Raw genomic sequence first — 16538 nt, 5'->3', positions numbered from 1 at the left:
TTTGTATATTAATTCTGGTTATCCTTTGATACTGGATGGCAGCTCTGAAATATGATGTATGTTTTTATTCACAGGTGAAATAGAATCATGCCAATCGCAATGTGGTAGACATCTCCAGAATTGCTCCTGCCATGCAAGTTGCTTGAATTTAGAAAACTGTTGTACAGATTATCGTAAATTATGTCTCCAGATTTCTCCCCACTCAGGGACCTTAATGGGAGGGAAAGACTTTACTGTTCTTCATGTACCTTTTGATAAGACTATAAATGTGACCTGCAGGTAAGTGGAAAAATGAAATTTAAAATTAAATTTCCACTCAATCACAATTTTAGTTTGTATTACTCTAAGTAGGTCTGCTGGCTAATTTGTTCATACATCTTTATTGCAGTGGGTGGCCATTTTTTCTGATACAGGCCTCCTTGTCACCGGCATTGATATAGAATTGAATGATTAAATTGTGTCTGATCGCAGGCACCACTAGAAGGCGCTTAAAGGTTTACTGCATTCTGTTTCAACTCAAAATAAGAAGTATGCATCATAACGAAGTACTACTTGTATCATAGTACAGTGGCCCCAAAATGCTGCCCAAACCCCTGATGAAGCCAGATTAGCTGGTGAAACATGTTGGGGGGCAGTCTTAGGTTTTAGTTTGCTGACCTCCTATGTTTATGTGCCTTCAAGTGTTTGATTAATACACAGATACGTGCTATGCTCTAAGCGATCAGTGTGTGCCAGTGCACACTTCAATCAGAGTGGTGGTGTGGGGAAGTGCACTCCCAGCCACCGTCTAAAAACAAAGAAATTCAATAACATAGTGATCTGGCACTAATAATGAGCATCAGCTAGTTTTAACCCACAGTGTTTAGAGCTCACTTATAATAGTTAATAGATGTGCTTACTTCATTTTAAGCGAATCATTAAAAGTTACAATTTATTACCTGGGACAAGAAAGGAAATTAGCCTGTAGCTATGTGATTGTGGGTTGTTAAATCCTTTTCCAGATAGTGTCGAATTTATTCCTGTGTTGAAAATAACAACCCCAAACAAAAAATAAAATATAATTGAAATAAAAATAAGCATCATTTTTAATTACTGTATTGCTCATACTCTGCCAGCCCTGACCTTGGCCTGTCCCTGATTACAATTTCACCTGACCCTTCAATGCACTGCATCATTTCCTCTGACCCCCGTGGGTTAACTGTTAACCACACAGAGACTACTCCAGGAGGTTGTGGCCTGGTGGTTCCCCTGAAGTCCAGATCTCTGTACAGTGGTAAAAAGGCTGGTTGAAACCAGGGTACTACCAGGATAACTTCCTTAGGATTAGTTCTAAGTCAAATCCCTTGGTTAATACAGTGGTTCCACACCCACTGCAAAAACAGTAAAATATATTTATGCTTATTGGATGGATTTTCTAAGCAATAATACATTCTGAAGATCAGTAGTGTCACTGACATTGTATGTTGAACATGGCTCCAAGCTGAAGTAAGACCATTGTTGTTGAAAATATAGTATCCTGTGGCCATTGTAATTTGAGGCCTAATGCCAATCATTTTGCCACATTACAATATATTTAGCATTTTGATACCTCTCCATATATAGACTGTTGCTTGCTTTTAATGAATGGAAACTTTCTTTCTGCAATTCAGAGGATTAAAGGGGTTATCCCATAACTAATGTAAAGAAATTTAAATCAGACATCATATTGTACATGACAATCTGTTTCTAGCAAAGCTAGAATCAGGCTCGTACCTCACATGGATCCATAGATCTCCTCATTCATTGTTCTACTAGATTTATATCAAGCTGACAGCTGAAGGGGAGTGTCTTTTCTGCTGCAGCTCAGGGGGCGTGTCCATTTTGCTGCAGCTCTCTCCCTATCACAGCTCAGGAGGCAGTATTTTTTCTGAGACAACCCAGCCTGTCTGGGATACAATTGTATCTATTCTAAAGTATCCCATATGAGATTAACATATCAGGAGCACAAGTCCCTTCCAGTTCCTCAACTCCAGCTGATTGCACTAATAAATTGACACAAATTGTGTGTATGTGAACATGGCTAAGGCTACTTTCACATTAGTGTTTTGAATTCCGAATGTTATGCTGGACCTGTGCAACCCACCAGAGATCATCCCCCCACCCCCCTTGTACTTGTTCCGCTGATCCGCTACTTGCGGGCTGCGCAGGCATGAGTTCAGTCCCTTCGGTGCGCAATCCTGTCCTGCGGCGCGTGATCCCGCGAGACCCGCTGCAAGTAGCGGATCAGCGGAACAGGTACAAGAGTGGTGGGGGGGATGATCTGTTTGGTTGCCCAGGGTCCACTCCCATCAATATTAAAGGGCCCAAGCAAAGATTTCTGCAGTGGTGAGGAAATGAAACATAACAGATATTGGAAAGTTACCGAATGTTGTATTATATAATGACTGCAGTCTGCAGCACTGCACTTCATTTGCGTAAACCAGAACATGCCTTTAAGCATGCCTTTAAGCATGGCTTTAATGTGCAATTTCAACACAGGGGGCTTTTGCCCTGGATGTTTTCAGACCCTAGCAACACCCCTGGCTGCAAGCAGCGTTTTTCTGTCCGCGATGTAGTGTGGAGCAAGGCGAATCTGACACAGAATGTAAGTCAATGGGGACGGATATGTTTTCTCTGACACAATAGAAAACAGATCCGTCCCCTATTGACTTTCAATGGTGTTTAAGACGGATCCGTCATGCCTATAGAGGACACAATACAATCGGATCTGTTCATGATGGATGCATGCGGTTGTATTATTGTATGGAAGCGTTTTTGCAGATCCATGACGGATTCGCAAAAAACGCCAATGTGAAAGTAGCCTAAGTCCATGTAGGGTTTCAGTCTCAGGGTGTGAAGAAGAATGTTTCCATTCACTGACAGCAAAATGGGATCTGGATTATGGTGAGGAATATAAATGCAAAATCCATTTTATTATTGCTTTTTTATCTAGTATTGGACATTATCTTCATCTAACTTAACCCCTTAAAGGGCATCTGTCAGCAGATTTGTACTATAAAACTGGCTGACCTGTTGCATGTGCACTTGGCATTAGAAAGTACAACTTGTCCCACAAAAAACAAGTCCTCATACAGCTATGTCAGGCATGTCCAAAGTCCGGCCCGCGGGCCAATTGCGGCCCGCGGTCCGGAGTAAAACGGCCCCCCAGAGGTTTGATTAAATCGTTGGTATTCCGGCCCCCGGCCTCTCTCACCTGTCACCACCAGCTACTCACCGGGAGCCCACAGCTTCACAGGAAGAGGCTGCATCAGCAAAGGCCAAATCTCGCGGCGACGTCCAAGATCACGCTAGATTTGGTCTTTGCCTTCACAGAAAAGGAAAGCCGAGATCTCACAACGTCCGAGATCTCGCAGGATTTGGGCTCAGGGAGAAGGAAACCCCAAATCTCAGATGTCACGAGATCTCGGACATCGCAAGATCTCGGCTTTTCTTCTCTTGTAAGGCCAGAATATCGGTCATACTGCACATAACATAGAATTGTAATCGATTAAGTTGCAGTTTGTTGAGGTCTCCTACCTCCACGGTCACATTACCCCCAGAGGACATTTATACAGTGTGAAGGTCCCAAATGTAGAAGAAAAAATTTATTAAAACATTTCTGGCTGCGTTCTAGCGCTGAGTTCCAGGTCCAAACATAACAATCAAAGTCATCACCAATTAACGTCGCCTTTCCTTCTCCCTGCGCCTCCACAATTACAGCCACAAGGCCAGAGCGACCATAAGGGCTATTGAGCCTATTTGAGTCTATTGAGGAAAAAAAAAACACACTTGCAGGCTGGGCTGTGAACTAAAGCAGAAAAGGGGGCATAATCCGAATCAGTGGTAGCAAGCTGTCATACCCTTCATTAACCCCTCACTATACGTCACTGGGCTAGAATCTGATTATCTGATTGTGCTCCTAGTACTCTCTACAAATAACTTCTCCCCATCTGGCCAATTTTTATAATGGCAACTACAAATAAGAAACGAAAAGTTGACAGTGAGGGATGCCGCTTCCAGGACAGGTGGAAAGTGGAATATTTTTTCACTGAAATACGGAATCACTGTGTTTGTCTAATATGCCAAGAGACTGTGGCTGTTAATAAGGAATTTAATGTCAAGAGACACTACCAGTCGAGACACAGCACATACGTCAAGCTAACAGGGCACGACCGCAGTGACAAGGTGAAGCAACTTGAAGCTGTTTTAATGTCACAACAGCGATTTTTTACAAGAGCACGTGAGTCAGATGAAAATGCCACAAGGGCTAGCTACGAGGTGGCAACGTTAATTGCTAAAAATTGCAAATCTTTTGCTGAGGGTGACTTTATTAAAGAATGCGTTATGAAAATGGTGCAAAATATCTGTCCTGAGAAGAAGTCAGAGTTTTCCAAAATTTGCCTGGCTCGTAACACTGTAGCACGGAGAGTAGAAGAAATTTCATCAGATATTAAGAGACAGTTAACGTCAAAAGGCGTTGATTTTGACTTCTTTTCAATAGCCTGTGATGAAAGCACGGACCTCTCCGACACAGCTCAGTTGCTGATTTTTCTGAGAGGGGTGGACGATGAAATGAATGTGACTGAAGAGCTACTTGACCTCCAGAGCCTTAAGGACCAAACAAGAGGAACAGATTTATTTGTTTCTGTTAGTTCTGCCATAGATGACATGAAACTGCCTTGGAACAAAGTTACTGGGATAATTACTGATGGGGCACCTGCCATGGCTGGTGAACGAAGTGGATTATCAACCCTAATCTGTAACAAGGTGATCGAAGAAGGAGGCAAAGCTATTAAACTGCATTGTATCATTCATCAACAAGTTCTCTGTGCTAAACATCTCAAATATGACCATGTTATGAAACTGGTGCTAAAGACCATTAATTTTATTCGCTCTAGAGCCCTGTGCCACCGCCAGTTTAAACAGTTTCTACTGGATATCCAGGCTGAATACGAAGATGTTTTATATCATAACGATGTAAGATGGCTCAGTCGAGGGTCTGCACTGCAGCGTTTCTACTCTCAGAAAAGAAATTGGAGAATTCTTGGAAACAAAGGGACAACCGATGCGAGAACTATCTGATCCTATTTGGCTGGCTGATTTAGGGTTTCTAGTCGACATAACAAAGCATCTGAATGTACTGAACACGAGTCTTCAGGGCAAAGATGCAGCGGTAAACCAGCTTTATTCACACCTCAAAGCCTTTGGAACAAAGCTGCAACTTTTCCAAAAGCATTTGGCACAAACACCGCCCAATACCATTCATTTTTCAGCGTTGCAGGAAATAATGAACAGTTTTCCACAGGATGATATCAGTGCACAAACGAGCAGGTATGCAGCAGACATCGTATCTCCTGCTGGGGAGTTTAGACGGCGCTTTCAAGATTTTTCAGCTATTGAAAAGGGGATCACCCTTTTCTCCTCTCCATTCTCTGTTGACCCCGACAATGCTCCAGATCAGCTGCAGCTCGAGCTCATTGACCTGCATTGTGACAGTGAGTTACGCAGTCGGCACTAACAGCTCTCTCTTGTGAAAGAGCCGTTTTAAAGAGATTCGAACATTGGCAAAGAAAATGCTGAGCTTGTTTGGCTCAACATATTTGTGTGAGAAGACATTCTCTGTTATGAACCTTAACAAGAATCGCATGCGGACAAGACTAAGTGACTCTCACTTGCGTGATATATTGCGCATCAAAACCACAGCCTTTGAACCAGATCTAGCCTATCTGCTGCAGTCCAGATCTCAGTTTCACCCTTCACATTAGTGCAGGCAAGATTTTTTTCAGTTGAGATGAATACATTGTAAAATCTCAGTTAAAGGGAACCTGTCATCAACTTTATGCTAATCTCACTGAGGGCAGCATAAATTAGTGACAGAAATGCTGATTTCAGCGGTGTGTCACTCATGAGCTGAAAGTAAGTGGTTGCTGAGAACCAGCATCATAATCATTGCAGCCCAGGCCTTGAAAAGAGTCACGGCCACCTGAGAAGAGTCCTGGTTATTCATAAACTCCTGCTCTCCCCACCCATCTGCTGATGATTGGCAGTTCTCTCCTAGAGAGAAAGGGGGAAAACTAGGTAGAAGCCTGTCAGTCATCAGCAGGTGGGCAGGAGAGCAGGAATTCATGAATAACCAGGACTCTTCTCAGGTGGCCGTGACTCTTTTCCAGGCCCAGTCTGCAATGATTGTGATGTTGGTTCTCGGCAACCACTTACTTTTAACTTATAAATGACAGACCCCTGAAATCAAATCACCTGTCTCTACTTTATTCTGCCTTTAGTATAGTATGGGCGGAATAAAGTTGATAACAGGTTCCCTTCAATGTCAGTTGGTCAATCAGTTATAAATATATTTGAACATATGTGCATACTTGGTGTTATGTTCCTGTTCACATTTTTGGAATTTAAAAGTTAACAGACAACCTTGTAATGTACTGTTTCCGACATATTTCTGCCTCCTGTTTTTTATATTGAAGGCAGAGTGATTTAACACCTGTTTAGATTTGTCATCCAAGTCACAAAATGAAAGGTATGCCGTTTGCAATAACATTTGCATAAAATAGTTAATTTGCATGTAATTTTAATGGTTCAAAGAATGTTGGGCAAAATGGTCGGCCCTCGCACATGTTCACTTTATCAAATCTGGCCCTCCTCGAAAAAAGTTTGGACACCCCTGAGCTATGTGAACTGAAAAGTAAAAAAATTATGGCCCCAGAAAGGCAGGAAGTGAAAAATGAAAAGGGTAATTCCTAATAGATTTTTTTTTCTACTTTCAGATTCAACAATGAAACTGATACTCAGGGTTATGTTACTGAACTTGGAAATGCTCACTGCATTTCTCCACTGCTATTTCAGACTGGCCATGTCCCATTTACATTGCTATTCAGTGGAGTATCCAGCTCGTTTCCTTCTGGCACTTGGCTAGCAGGTAAGATGCTGTAAAGCAAAATATAACCCCCATACAGAGACGTGGAATAAGATGGCCGAAGGCAGATGAGACCAGAATTGGTTTGGTTTAAAATTATCTATCAAGAAATTTTGACAACATTCTTCAAAAATTTTCTTAAATGTTTTAAAGTTTTTGGGCATTTTTGCCAATAGATTTAAAATATCTATTTTTTTCTTGCCATCAAATGAATTATTCCCTAATCATTGCAGACTTAGGGGTCCAGTGGGCGGTCCTACTTAGTGTGTATGCACACACTGATAGATGGCAATCAGAGTAGACCCGCCTAATGGACTTCTTAACCTACAGCAGGGATTTAAATAAATTATTTTATCCATAATCTTTTCCCATAAAACTAAATATTAATCTGATCAGTTCCTCCTGCACTTTTAGGCTGCAAAGTGACCATTTCCCTTTACAGTATTATTATTATTATAATTATTATCAATGTTGAGATCTGATTATTATGAGTGTTAATAATAACAATATTCTTCTATGCATGATTAGTGTTTGCTTTTGATTTTCAGTTCATCACAGCAAAGTTTCTGAGGATGAAAAGAGCCAATTGGTTGAGTCAAAAACATGGCAATATTATGGAACTCCTGGATATAATGGCACTCTCACAATGACCTGGAATCCCAGGACTCTTCCAGCTCAACATGTCCGTATTGAGGTTTGGAGCTATAATGAAACAGGTGAGGTCACGATGCTATCCATGCATGCTCTATTGTCAGATATAACGTATGAATATTTATTGCTTGCTTTGCAGATAATGTATTAAAATATAGTCACTGGTTGGTGGAGACCCTTATCCTACCTCTGGGATACAGACCAAATCTCACTCACTAACACAGCCACATACAGGAGGAGTTGCATAGTCTTCTCCTCCTAACAGTAAGGGACTCTAGGAAGCAGATGAGCCTGGGATTCTTTCAGGCCAAGTCTTCTCCTTAAGGAAGTCTCTCCAGTCTATATTGAATGCAGCAGCCAGGCTCATCTATCTGTCTAACCCCTAATATGATGGATCCACCCTGCACCAGTCACTGCACTGATTACCTATAGAGTATAGGATTCAATTTAAACTTATCACTGTCAACCACAAAGCTATCCACAGTGCTGTCCCCCCCCCCCAATGATTTTTTACTAATATCCACTCTAATCTGAAACTCTGACTTCCATCTTCAACACTTCTCTCAAGCTACACCAAGTTCTCTGGAATACCCTACCCCAAGCAATTAAAGGGAACCTGTCATGTGGATATTTGATTATAATCTAACTAATTATATACAATCATTTACTACTAAAAAGTGCCTTAGATGTATTTACTTACTGGTGTGACAGATGGTTACCTCATAATATACACACAAAGATGCCACATGCCGCATGCTAATGAGCTGATTTGAGTCCAGCGTGATGTCAGTGAGTCCAGCGTTTTTTTAATTCAGAGATATAACCACTCCCCTGCCCACCTGCTGCTGATTCATATGCAAAATAACTGTCAATCAGCAGCAGGTAGGCGGGAAGAGTCAGGAGCTCAGGAATATTCAGGACTCATCATTATGAGCTGGAGCTTTTCAATACAAGATGTTGGCAGATTGACTGGGTCAATTAAAGAAAGTGACCCAACATTTTTCTAAGAGAATCAGTCACTTATTTATGTTGCCCTTAGTTAGGACACCATAAAACTGGTGACAGGTTCCCTTTAAGTTAATTTCCAACTTCCATAGTTTTAGGTTCTCCCTAAAAACACATCTCTTTTAGGGTGGCTTATTGCATCCCCTAATCAAATACTTCTCCACAACTCCTCTCTATTCTCCCCCCTTTAACATTATTCCTCAGATTTTTCATCCAGCAGTTTCTACCGCACTCCATGCACTTATAAGCACTACTGATACTGGCTGGTGACTAGTTAAGATTGCTGGACCATTGTACAATTGTACAAGAGCAGGGCCCTCACTCCTCTTGTTTTAAAGAGGTTGCATGGGATTTATATATTGATGGCCTATCCTCAGAATAGGCTATTAACATCTGATCGATGGGGGGTCTGTTGCTGCAATTAGGGACTAGGGGACTACACCTCGCTTGTCTATGGGATTCAAATTGGTTAACGGTCTTCCCCTGTGCCAAGGCAAGTTGTCTGGCCTAAGCATCAAAAAAAATTTCACTGCGTAATGGATTCTCTGCCAGGCGTAGCCTGTGCAATTTTTTTTTATTAACTAAGCCTGGGGGGTACCCCCTTACAAACTAATTTCAATACAACAAATTAGAAGCATTTATTAAAGCAACCAATCAGAAGCATAATAGTATAAAGGAAAAATACATCTAGACATTACATACAAGCACATGATTCAAAATATTGCAAACTGCTCCTATTCTACATTTATCAATATCGTGCTATTTCATCAGTTCCCTAGTTGCACAGCAGAATCAAAATTCCTTATACATAAAAGTTGTAAAACAAATTAAAGAAAACACATATATTACTTAATTTAATGATATGTGGAAGAAGTAGACAAAATAGATGCTGTTTAACACATACTGAAATAATAAAATATTGCTGACTTCATCAGTTCCTCTTTCCTTGCAGTCTACAAACATCCTGCTCTTTATGACTCCTAATTACATGGTAACCAAACAGAAATTTAAGCATACAGACTTAAAAATGGAGAATACTTAACAATTAAGTACAATTAGCACAGTTCCTGTTGATTAACTAGTTAATTTCTTTTACAGGGTCCAACTCCTGGCTGCAATACTAAGCACAGTAACTATACAATGTATGGTGCCGTGCCTTGTAAGCTGCAAGGAGGCCGCAGCGCTCACCAGAGTGCTATGGTCTCTTCAAACAGCTGATTGGCGGGGGTGCCAGGTGTTGAACACCCACTGAACAGATATTGGTGACCTGAGGATAGTGCATCAATATACAAATCCCAGACAACTACTTTAATTGATGTTTGGTTTATTAACATGCTATGTCTCATTTTGTCCATACATATACTTTCTGGTTTGCAGAGAGCTACAGCATATGTTGGCGCTATATAGAGATTATCTATATACTGTATATAAAAGTGAAACTTTGTTCGTTTGTTTGTATGTTGGTTCTTCATAGGCTCCTACATACTTTGATGGATCTCAAGGAATCTTGGTACATACAGATGAAGCAGTGTTAACAGTCACAGTCATAATGCATTAACTCTTGGTGATCCACCTTAAAATATTGGGGGTTGTCAAGTTCATCCAATAGGGATCGTGTTATGCAGCATGCACTACAATGTACAGTCGTGGCCAAAAGTTTTGAGAATGACACAAATATTAGTTTTCACAAAGTTTGCTGCTAAACTGCTTTTAGATCTTTGTTTCAGTTGTTTCTGTGATGTAGTGAAATATAATTACACGCACTTCATACGTTTCAAAGGCTTTTATCGACAATTACATGACATTTATGCAAAGAGTCAGTATTTGCAGTGTTGGCCCTTCTTTTTCAGGACCTCTGCAATTCGACTGGGCATGCTCTCAATCAACTTCTGGGCCAATTCCTGACTGATAGCAACCCATTCTTTCATAATCACTTCTTGGAGTTTGTCAGAATTAGTGGGTTTTTGTTTGTCCACCCGCCTCTTCAGGATTAACCTCAAGTTCTCAATGGGATTAAGATCTGGGGAGTTTCCAGGCCATGGACCCAAAATGTCAACGTTTTGGTTCCCGAGCCACTTAGTTATCACTTTTGCCTTATGGCACGGTGCTCCATCGTGCTGGAAAATGCATTGTTCTTCACCAAACTGTTGTTGGATTGTTGGAAGAAGTTGCTGTTGGAGGGTGTTTTGGTACCATTCTTTATTCATGGCTGTGTTTTTGGGCAAAATTGTGAGTGAGCCCACTCCCTTGGATGAGAAGCAACCCCACACATGAATGGTCTCAGGATGCTTTACTGTTGGCATGACACAGGACTGATGGTAGCGCTCACCTTTTCTTCTCCAGACAAGCCTTTTTCCAGATGCCCCAAACAATTGGAAAGAGGCTTCATCGGAGAATATGACTTTGCCCCAGTCCTCAGCAGTCCATTCACCATACTTTCTGCAGAAGATCAATCTGTCCCTGATGTTTTTTTTGGAGAGAAGTGGCTTCTTTGCTGCCCTTCTTGACACCAGGCCATCTTCCAAAAGTCTTCGCCTCACTGTGCGTGCAGATGCGCTCACACCTGCCTGCTGTCATTCCTGAGCAAGCTCTGCACTGGTGGCACTCTGATCCCGCAGCTGAATCCTCTTTAGGAGACGATCCTGGCGCTTGCTGGACTTTCTAGGACGCCCTGAAGCCTTCTTAACAAGAATTGAACCTCTTTCCTTGAAGTTCTTGATGATCCTATAAATTGTTGATTGAGGTGCAATCTTAGTAGCCACAATATCCTTGCCTGTGAAGCCATTTTTATGCAACGCAATGATGGCTGCACGCGTTTCTTTGCAGGTCACCATGGTTAACAATGGAAGAACAATGATTTCAAGCACCACCCTCCTTTTAACATGTCAAGTCTGCCATTTTAAACCAATCAGCCTGACATAATGATCTCCAGCCTTGTGCTCGTCAACATTCTCACCTGAGTTAACAAGACGATTACTGAAATGATCTCAGCAGGTCCTTTAATGACAGCAATGAAATGCAGTGGAAAGGTTTTTTTGGGATTAAGTTAATTTTCATGGCAAAGAAGGACTATGCAATTCATCTGATCACTCTTCATAACATTCTGGAGTATATGCAAATTGCTATTATAAAAACTTAAGCAGCAACTTTTACAATTTCCAATATTTATGTAATTCTCAAAACTTTTGGCCATGACTGTACACACTAATGTAACTGTAACTGCTGGGGCACTGCTTCTCCTCCCACAACTTTCATTTTACTACATCACTTCTTACAATACTGCGTTTAACACACTGTGGCTTTCCAGCTGTTGCAAAACTACAACTTCCATCATACTGTGATGGTTGCAGGCTGTCAGGGCATAATGAGAGATGTCGTTTTGCAACACCTGGAGACCCACAGGTTGGTAAATGTAGGTCTACAGCATTGTAAGAAGCGTTGTAGCATATAGTACCTCCAAACTTCTTAAAAGGCCAAAGGAGGGCAATAACAGTGGTGCCCCCACACCTCAATTATACCCCCATAGTGCCCCACATGTTTGCCAGCCTAGCTCTTTCTAAATATATTTGGTGATACAATGCTGGATCCTACCTCTCCCTAAAGACAAACCTGGCAAACAGAGCGAGATGCTATCTAATTAAAGTGCAGCCCATAGTACAGAACACAGAGGTGTAGCTAGGCTTTCCTTCACCCAGGGCAAGGATTCAGGTCCCCCCCCCCCCCCCATGTCACTCAAATTTACATAAAAAGGGAACCGTTTTCTTTTTACAAATTTTGTTTTGCACTAAGCCAGTTTTCTAACTCCGCCCAGTGCATAACTACACTCACCCAGTCCCATCTTATAAAATCTATCATAGGGTACATGGTGGTACCAATACTCCTTGCAATAAATGAAAGAACCAACTGTCCCTACCTCATCCAGAGTGTCGCTGCCATCGGCATGATGTCCACTGGATCCGGAACAAGGTCCCTGTGGTGATAGAGGAAAAAGAATAATCACATAAGGAAGGGATGGTGACTGTACCTGGTAAATAACTACAGTATGAGGGGGCTCTGTGCTGGCCCTGGAAGACCGAGCCATCCAAATGTATAACAGGGTAATCTAGGGCATTTCCCCATAGTGCTATCACACAGTACTTATGCCCACATTGTGCCCCCTCATGGTAATTATGCCCACATTGTGCCCCATTTACAGCATAAATGCTCACATTGTGCCCCCCTCATAGTAGTTTTTCCCACATTGTGCCTCCTTTACAGCATAAATGCCCACATTGTGTCCCCTCACAATAGTTATGCCCATCTTGTAGCCCCTTCACAATAGTTATGTCCTCCTTGCGGCCCCTCACTGTAGTTATGCCCACCTTTGTGCCCTTCCCAGTAGTGATGCCCAACTTTGCACCCCTTCACAGTAGTTATGCCCACCTTTGTGTTCCTCACAGTAGTTATGCTCACCTTTGTTCCCCCTCACAGTAGTTATGCTCATCTTTGTGCGCCCTCACAGTAGTTATGCTTATCTTTGTGCCCCCTCACAGTAGTTATGCTAACCTTTGTGCCCCCTCACAGTAGTTATACTCACCTTTGTGCCCCCTCACAGTAGTTATGCCTACCTTTGTGCCTGTCTCAGTAGTTATGCCCATCTTTGTGCCCCTCACAGCAGATATGCCTATCTTTGTGCCTCCTCACAGTAGTTATGCCTACCTTTGTGCTCCTCAAAGTAGGTATGCCCATCTTTGTGCCCCTCACAGTAGGTATGCCCACAGTTTGTACCCCATACTGTAGTTATGCCCACTTTTGTGACCCCTCACTGTAGTTATGCCCAGATATGTGCCCACTCAGTGTAGTTATGTCAACTTTTTTGTCCCCTGACAGAAGTTATGTCCTCCTTGTGGCCCCCCTTTGGCCTCCCCTGCTCCATGAAAAGAAAAAAAACACAAATACTTCCCTGCTTCCCTGATGATCAGCACATCCAGCAGCTTGACATGCTCACACACATACACATCGCGCTGCTGGCTGTGCAGGAGGCTGATTCCCGGGCTTTCAGCGCTTTTCCCACACAGCCGGCAGTATGATGTGCAGCGTGAGGGGGGAGCGCTGGAGATCAGCAGAACAGTGAAGCAGGGAGCGGACGGCTCCTAGGCATAATGTGACTGGTCCATGCTGTGTGTTAACAGCAAAGTTTCCTAATACATTGATATAGAAAAATTATTATATGTCAAATTCTTGTACTATAATTTAGTTTTCCTGGTGGAGGCACACTTTAATATTTATACTTTATTTACAATATAATGAAACGTATATTAATAGAGGGATCTGTGAGATCTATTGTAGCACTCAATGTGGAAATGTTTTAAATTACATAACTGGTTTCCCAACCTACCCCATGAGTAGTAAATTATTTTTGAATATTATCCAAAGTCATCCAGATATTTGTAAAATACATTTTAAAAAATTTGCTCTTTAGTGTACGTCTATTAAAGCCATAGGGTTGCCATTTTGCATTGATATACCCATAGCGATAAAAGTACCAAAGCACCTATCAGTATGACAGTAATGAATTCCTGTTGAATCTCCCCTTTTTGCTATTTTTCTATTTTCAATTTTGCTAAAATATACATCACAAGCATGAAAGCATGATAACATAACTCCATACTGCTTATCCCGCCTTTCCAGGAATTCCATACTCTGAAACATGGGAGGCTGACTGGACTTACCTCTACACGTTGGAGGTAGCTCACCCCAACAATGGCAACTTCACTTTCACTCCAGTTCCTGCACAATCTCCATATGATCACTGGGAAGTGGGAATGTTAAGGATCAGTGCAAGTAACCAAAAGGAAGGAGAGAGGTAATTTATGAATTTTTTCTTTAGCGAGTCATAGCTATACAAAGGAGGAAAACTTTCACTGGATGCCCTTGCATTAAGATATTAGGCAAATATTTCTCAATATCATGATATTACTCAATAAACTTTCTGTTTGTACTTCATTTTTCGCATCTTATTACACTGCTATTTCTACAACCTCATTTAAAGGACTTATGTATATCTGTATATAAACTCTTAGGGCAGATTTATCAGTATAAATACAATGTTTTCTGATGAAAATACTATGAAAAATTTGTAGTTCAGGCCAATTGCATATTTATGCCTCCTTGTGCCACCTTGTGGCTGAAAATGTGGATGTAGTGTACTTTTTCTGCCATTAATTTGGCTGTAAATCGAAGTAAAAATCTGCATCTTCAAGTAAAAATCTGTAGCATGCTCTGAATTCCATGTTAATTATTTACTGGTATGGGTATATTGGGTTTTGAAAACCCTCTTCACATCTATTGTACTTTAACCCCTTAGTGGCCAACCTGTTTTGGGCCAAATATTTCAAGAGCCATAACTTCTTTATTTTTCCTTCGATGTATTTTGTAGAACAAGCTGTCTTTTTTAGTAGCACAATTTTGTGGTACATCTAATCACTAATTAACTTTTATTACCTTTGTTTGTGGAGGAATAGAAATAAAGGGCAAATAGTTTTAGTATGACCTATACCAAATATACTAAGTATACCATATTTTTTTGGATTTTTAGATGCAACAACTTTTTTATTTTTACTTGTATTTGGCTGTGTTACAACTTGCTGTTTTCATTGATATCAGTTTTTTGGCGTTCACTGTTCAGGTTCAATTACATGATGGAGGAGGGGATTTAATTTTTTCATTTTTTTCCATTAAATGATGGAAATGTGTGTGTGGTTTATCGTGGAGAATTTTTTTATTTTATAATAGTTTATGTAATTCTTAATTTTAAAATGTCTTAGTTCGGCAAGGGGATTTTTGGCATGCAATCCCTTGACGCTCACATAGTATACTGTACTACTCATGTAGCGCAGTGTACTATGCTGTAAGTTGAAACTGACAGGCAATCTATTAGGCTGTGCCTTTGATAGAACTGAGGGCAGTCCTGGGGATCTTCATTGGACATCGACACCTGCAATATGATTTGCAGAGATTATGATAGGTGACAGAGGGAGCCCCCTCCTTCTGAACCCACTTATATGCCATGGTTGCTATTTGACAATGGCATCTAAGGGGTTAAATGATTGGGATTAGTGCTTCTGCCAATCTAGGATGTTAGAGCAGGAGCCGACTGTCATGATAGAGCTGAGTGTCTGCTCTTCGATCCATGGGAGACCCGTACAGCACTTAGAGTCGGCTGCCATAAAAAGGTGACTGCCAGCCTAAGGCCCCTTAGTGATCACTGTCAAAAGACGTATTGATAGTTAGTGATGGGTAAAAGGGGTTATCTGCTTTATATATCTCCCCAGAAGTTCTCTGCACTGCAGTTCTTGTCCTCTTCCCACTGTTTGTATACAAGGCTTCAGCAGTGATATGTGGGTGTATAGTATTGAATGTGGTTTTGTTTTTTTGTTTTTTTCCCCTGTTTCAGCTGCACAGCTAGATCTATTTTACTCAGAATCAGGAGGTGTCTCCCGTCTGTTAATTCTACCACCACTATACTGGTGTGATGTTGTTTCCCTTACTTTCCACTATGTTTGTTTTCTGCTCTGGACACAGAACACTTAAAGACATACATGAGGCTGCTGTGATGCTCAGAAGCAGTGTAGAAGCAGATGTTTCATCGGCCTCACAATCTCAGCTACTGTATCTCTGACATTACCCCATTTCCTGTGAACCATCTTCTGAATTTCTGTTACCTGGAAGGCATCTTGCCTGACAACAGGCTATGGACTGCAAATTAGGTCGAAGTGAGACCCCATAGGGCCATGACTTTATAGCTTTTTTAAGGTGGATGCAGGCAGATGTATATATTTATATATATATATACAGTGCTGCCCATAATTATTCATACCTCTGGCAAATGTTGACGTAAAGTTACTTTTATTCAACCAGCAAGTAATTTTTTGACCTTTGCAAAAGCTCATCTGGACAG

General features: G+C 41.3%; 1 protein-coding gene across 2 annotated transcripts in view; it reads left to right on the top strand.

Annotated features, from left to right (window-relative positions):
- Window positions 1-16538, top strand: part of SUSD2 (sushi domain containing 2) — a 356375-nt gene that overhangs the window by 111650 nt on the left and 228187 nt on the right. For both annotated transcript variants that reach the window (XM_040416013.1, XM_040416014.1), the window contains exons 2-5: window positions 75-279; window positions 6795-6946; window positions 7492-7659; window positions 14270-14444. In XM_040416013.1, the coding sequence (XP_040271947.1) occupies window positions 75-279; window positions 6795-6946; window positions 7492-7659; window positions 14270-14444 (700 nt within the window). The remainder of the gene's footprint in view (window positions 1-74; window positions 280-6794; window positions 6947-7491; window positions 7660-14269; window positions 14445-16538) is intronic.

The sequence above is a fragment of the Bufo bufo genome, chromosome 2 (genome assembly GCF_905171765.1).
Source record: "Bufo bufo chromosome 2, aBufBuf1.1, whole genome shotgun sequence".
Taxonomy (NCBI): domain Eukaryota; kingdom Metazoa; phylum Chordata; class Amphibia; order Anura; family Bufonidae; genus Bufo; species Bufo bufo.
Note: the sequence above shows the minus strand (reverse complement) of the source record. Positions and strands in the feature narration are given on the sequence as shown.